This window comes from Mobula hypostoma, chromosome 8 (assembly GCF_963921235.1).
Source record: "Mobula hypostoma chromosome 8, sMobHyp1.1, whole genome shotgun sequence".
Lineage (NCBI taxonomy): Eukaryota > Metazoa > Chordata > Chondrichthyes > Myliobatiformes > Myliobatidae > Mobula > Mobula hypostoma.
In genome coordinates this window covers 3,149,674-3,155,685 of record NC_086104.1, presented here as the reverse complement: position 1 = coordinate 3,155,685, position 6,012 = coordinate 3,149,674, and the positions used below count along the sequence as shown (strand labels likewise).

Genomic DNA, 6,012 nt, shown 5'->3' with positions numbered 1-6,012 from the left:
CCCACTCTCCCCCATCACTTCCTCTTCACACCCCATGCCTTTGTGCTGAAATAAGCATGTGGGGAAGTCAAAGGGGAATCACTCACTTGTGAAATACCAACGCGGAACATCGCATCCAAATGAGCAGAAATTCAGTTTTTGAAAAACAAGTGAGAAGAAATGTTTGCAGCGATAATCACAATCTTGACTCTGTCCGTCTGTACAGTGGGTAAGTAAATTCCCAGAGTGGGGTCACCCAGTCTGAGACTTGTTTCATCTGCCTTTGAGTTTATTTGACCAGTTGTGGGCCGTGGTACTGTGTACAGTTTTGGTCATCCTGTTATAGGAAGGCAGTTATTAAACTAGAAAGAGTGCAGAAACGATCCACCAGGATGTTGTCTGGTCCTAGGGGTCTGTGTTACAAGGACAGATTGTGTTACACTAGGACTTCATTCCCTGGAATTGAGGAGACTGGGGGGAGAAAGACCTGACAGAGGGGTATTAGATCATGAGGGGCATGGACAGGATGAAAGCACAGAGTCTATTCCCCAGGAAGAGGTTGACAAAAACAAGAGGACAGGTTAAAGATCAGAGTCGAAAGATTGAAATGGGACATTGGGGCAGCTTCTTCACACAAAGGGTGGTGCGTGTTTGGAATGAGCTGCTGGAAGTAGTGGTGTGGTTTAACATTAGCAACATGTAAAAGCTATAGAAACCATAGAAACGACAGCACAGAAACAGGCCTTTTGGCCCTTCTTGGCTGTGCCGAACCATTTTCTGCCTAGTCCCACTGACCTGCACACGGACCATATCCCTCCATACACCTCCCATCCATGTATCTGTCCAATTTATTCTTAAATGTTAAAAAAGAACCCGCATTTACCACCTCGTCTGGCAGCTCATTCCATACTCCCACCACTCTCTGTGTGAAGAAGCCCCCACTAATGTTCCTTTTAAACTTTTCCCCCCTCACCCTTAACCCATGTCCTCTGGTTTTTTTCTCCCCTTGCCTCAGTGGAAAAAGCCTGCTTGCATTCACTCTATCAATACCCATCATAATTTTATATACTCTATCAAATCTCCCGTCATTCTTCTACACTCCGGGGAATAAAATCCTAACCTATTCAACCTTTCTCTGTAACTGAGTTTCTCAAGTCCTGGCAACATCCTTGTAAACCTTCTCTGCACTCTTTCAACCTTATTTATATCCTTCCTGTAATTTGGTGACCAAAACTGAACACAATACTCCAGATTCGGCCTCACCAATGCCTTATACAACCTCATCTAGAGAAGTACGTGGATAGGAGAGGGGGTGAGCGGTCTGTGGGCCAAATGCATGCTGGGAAACACAGTCTGTGTGAACAAGTTGAGCCAAAGGTCTTGTTTCTGTGCTGAACGATATTTTGAATCATGTGAATCTGAGTTTGCGGTTTAAACATTGAGAGATGTTGGGTTTTTTTTGGTTCACACTGAGCTGAGACACTGAAGTATAATCTTCTACAGTTCCTATTCAGCATGAAAACCAGAAGTTTTACTCTTTGCCGAACTAGATTCAGAAGTGATTTGAGACATGCTGTGCCAGTTAATTGGGTGAACTTTCTGAAAATAGGAAGCACCTGGGCAATCACAACACAAATCTAAAAGAAGTGACTGATACAAATGCACAAACAGTTACTGATTAAGACAGGCAGAAGCAATGGAGGGGAAGAAAAGAAATGAGGTGAAAGAAATTTAAAAATTAGTGTGAGGAGAGCTAACACTAATGACCAAAGAATTTACAGAAAGAAAATGGATCCGGGCAATGTGGGCAGAGTGAAGAAACAGAGACAAAGTACCAGAGAGGCAGAAAGGAAAAGAACCCAAAATCTGGAAATTCTGAACAAGTCAGAGCACCGTGTGGAGAGAGAAGCAGCGTTTCAGGCTGATGAACTTTCATCACCGATCAGCAAGGCGAATTGCAGTGAAGATTATAAAATATCTTCAGGAAATGACAGATCACAGGTGAAAAATCTGCATTCTCAGACCATAAGAGCATAAAGCATAGGAGCAGAATTAGGCCATTCAGCCCATCAAGTCTGCTGTACCACTCAATCATGGCTGATTTATTTTCCCTCTCAACCCCATTCTCCTGCCTTCTTTCCATAACCTTTGGCACCCTGACTAATCGAGAACTTATTGACCTCCACTTTAATGACTTGGCTTCCACAGCCATCTGTGGCAATGAATTCCACAGATTCACCACCCTTGGTTAAAGAAATTCCTGCACATCCCTGTTCTAACTGGTTGTCCCGCTATTCTGAGGCTGTGCCCTCTGGTCCTGGACTCACTCACGACAAGAAACACCCTCTCTATATCCATTATTGTTCTTAATAACTTACCGAATTTAACATATGTAAATTAATGCAATAGAAAAACTTTGTGACTCCCATAATTAACCAAAACAGGATCTTTCAAATCCAGGATAATAACAGAGAAAAAGTGAGCAAACTGTCGATGCAGTTTATTTTTTTCAGCCTTCTCTGCTTTCAGAGATTATACTTGTGGGTTGGAAAACAAAAATGGGCAGGTACAATTGTTGCAAGACATCCTTGCTCCTGAACTTGAAACCTTTTGCAATGGGACCAGCAATGTATTTGCTTCCTTAACCGGTCACTGCACCTGTGTGCTTGCTTTCAGTAATTGGGGAATAGATACAGTGAATTCTGGTTCACTGGGACACATTGGGACCAACACATTTTGGCCCAATTAAACAGCTGTCCCAATCAGCTGAAGTTTCATGGAAATATTTACAAATCTATAAAAAAGGCAAACTAACATTCAACTGAGTAACAAATTCGGTATTTTGAAAATTTGATATAGAATGGTGCACTATTTCCAACTATTTAAGTACTCCCGAATGATGATTATCAGGGCCCAGGGGATTTGTCAGGTTTCAAGCTGAGTAATTTATCCAGAACTGTTCTTTCTGCGAATAATAACGAGTCACAGCATTTCTGGGGCAAGCTGTGTGTCCTCCTCAGAGATCAACAATTTCCTATCTGTTTTTTACACTTACAATCCTCATTCACGTCCCTCACCTATTTTATTCTCTGCTTTTCTTCTCTTTTTTTGGTGAATTTTGAGTTGCTCTCTATCCTCAGTTCTGACAACCTATGTGACTTCCCTGTTCCTAACTTCCCTTACCTGTTTTTGTCTGGGAAGGGATGTCGAACTGTATGTTCGGGTGTTCTACCCATTGTCATATTTTCCAATCTGTCAGAGTCAATTCATGCCTCATACCTTCACAATACCTTTGGCTAAATTTGGGGCCTGTGTTGTTGATTGAATAATCACATTTTCAATCTTAATGAAGAATTTTATCTTGTTCTGTGAAGGACACCCCAGTACCCACTGCTTTTAGTTGTGAATTATGAGGCAGCACAGTAGAGTAGTGGTTAGCACAATGCTTCACAGTTCCAGCGACCCAGGTTCAACTCCCGCAACTGCCTGTAAGGAATTTGGACATTCTCCCCATGATCTCTGGGTGCTCCATTTTCTCCCACAGTCCAAAGATATCCCGATTGGTAGATTAATTGCTCTTTGTAAACTGTCCCATGACTATGCTGGGATGAGATCAGTGGTTACTGTGCAGCACGGCCCAAAGGATCGGAAAGGCCTCTTCCACACTGTGTGTCAATGAGCAAATAAATAAACAAATATCCAAAGCAGGCTAAGCACTTTGGAGTCAACTGTTCACTGCTGGTCTATAAAACCATCTGATACTCACTCAGAAAATCATTTTCCACAGCGGAATTGATCATGTGTTTTGAACAGTCTGTATGTAGATTAAAGTCACCCATTATCACTGTAGTACCCTTTCACATTCTGTAGTTTCCTGTAGTTGCTCTCCCTGACTGTATCTCTATTGATTGGAGGCCTAAAGACGACGCCCACCAACATTCCCAGGAATTTTCAATGTTCACATCCTCCCTCTGTTTCCTCATTCTACACTTTGATCTAACAAACCGATATCCTTTCCCATAACTTCTGTGAGGAGCTGTCTTCAGCAATGTGACCATAGGACACAGAACACTACAGCACAGTACAGGCCCTTCGGCCCACAGCTGTAGATCTTTGCCAAAGAGGTGGAAGCTGGGGACCAGGGAAGCCCTATCCTTGTTGTGGGTAGAAGGAGAGGGGATGAGAGGGGATCTTCAGGGCAGATGTGATAGAGAGACTGGGAGAAGGGAATTGTGTCCCCACAAGAAGCAGAATGGGATGAGGAGTGGTCAGGTTAGCTGTGGGAGTCTTGTAGAACTGCTGACCCTCTCCTTGAAATGTGTGCAGGGGAATTGAGGAAGTGATTTACGTGTCGGAAATGGAGCAAGTGAACTTACGAGCAGGATTGAAATTGACAGTAAAGGTGATGAAATCTTTGCTGATATTGCCAGGAACCTGCAGGAAAGATTTCACCAGGTTCCACAGATGTGAACACATGAAATCTGAGGTAACTTTGAATGATGGGTAAAGAGAGAGAGAGAGAGAGAGTGTGTGTGTGTGTGTGTCTGATAGTGGCATTATGTGTCAGGAGCCTCAACCCTGGGGCCTCAACTTCTTTCATGTATTTTAGTGACCAGATGCAGGAATGAGGAATTGCATATAAAAGTAAAATACTGCAGCTGCTGCAAACCTGAAAGAAAAGCCAAAATGCGCCAAGCATTCAGCAGGTCAGAGAGCAACAGAGCAGAGAGAAACCGGGTTCATGGTTCACACAGAAAACCTGATGATGCTCACGCCGGTTTGCAAATACTACTGAGTAAGGAGGGAGCATTGGCAGTGCAGGTTACAATGATCAATCAAGTGGCCAAAACTGTGAAAAATGGAATTTATTGAAGAAAACTGTCTAAATATCCAATGAAGTCAAATCACTATTTCATTAATGTGGATGGTAAACAACAATAGACCCACGTCAATCACCGCAGCACACCATTAATCACAGGCCTCCAGTCTGAGAGACAGCCATCTATTACCACTCTCTGGCCTCTCCTGCTGAACGCCAAGCCACATTACCTTCTGGACCAGCCTTCCATGCAGGACTTTGTGGAAAACTTTGCTGAAGTTCATGTGCACAATATCCACCACCTGTCCTTCATACAATTCCCTGGCTAATTTATAGAGCATTTCTTGAACAATCTTTGGCATTCCTCAGGCCTCCAACAGTTCACCTATGGCTAAATATCTCTGCCAGGGCCCTTGCAGTTGCTGCGCTAGTCTACCACAAGGTCCAAGAGGCAGGATCTCTCAGGCGCCACCTATTTCAATACAACTCCCCATAATGACATGTCGGTCCATTCCCTCCTCTGCCATCAAAATGAGGCCAAACATTGGCATGAACAAGAGAAAATCTGGACATGCTGGAAATCAAAACAATACACACAAAATGCTGGAGGAACTCAGCAGACCAGGCAACATCTATGGAAAAGAGTCGAGTCAACATTTCAGGTCAAGAAACTTAATCAGGACTGAGAAAAGTGATGAGAAGGCAGAGTAAGAAGATGGGGGAGGAGAGGAAGACTTACAAAGTAGGAGGTCAGAGGTGAAATTGGGGGAGGACGACGGGTGAGCTGGGAAGTCAATTGGTCAAAGAGATAAAGGGCTGGAGAAGGGAAAATCTAATAAGAAACCATGGAAGGAAGGGAAGGGAGAGGAGCACCAGAGAGAGGTGATAGGTGAGGTGAGAGAGCGAAGTGGGAATCGAGAATGGTGAAGGAGAGAGAGGATGAAATTATCAGAAGTTCGAGAAATTGATGTTCATGCCAGCAGGTTGGAGGCTACCCAGACGGAATATAAGGTGTTGCTCCTTCTACCTGAATATGGCCTCATCGTGACATTAGAAGAAGCCATGTCAGAATGGGAATGGGAAGTAAAATTGAAATGGGTGGCCACCGGGAGATCCTGCTTTTTCTGGGAGACGGGTCATAGGTGGCCAGTGAAGCAGTCTCCCAATCTACGTCGGGTCTCACCGATATACAGGAGGCCACACTGGGAGCACCG

At 43.9% G+C, this 6,012-nt stretch overlaps 1 protein-coding gene across 2 annotated transcripts in view; it reads left to right on the top strand.

Moving 5' to 3' along the window:
- Window positions 1–6,012, top strand: part of LOC134350031 (uncharacterized) — a 76,003-nt gene continuing 69,991 nt past the window's right edge. For both annotated transcript variants that reach the window (XM_063054939.1, XM_063054938.1), the window contains exon 1: window positions 1–208. In XM_063054939.1, the coding sequence (XP_062911009.1) occupies window positions 160–208 (49 nt within the window). In that variant the 5' untranslated portion in view covers window positions 1–159. The remainder of the gene's footprint in view (window positions 209–6,012) is intronic.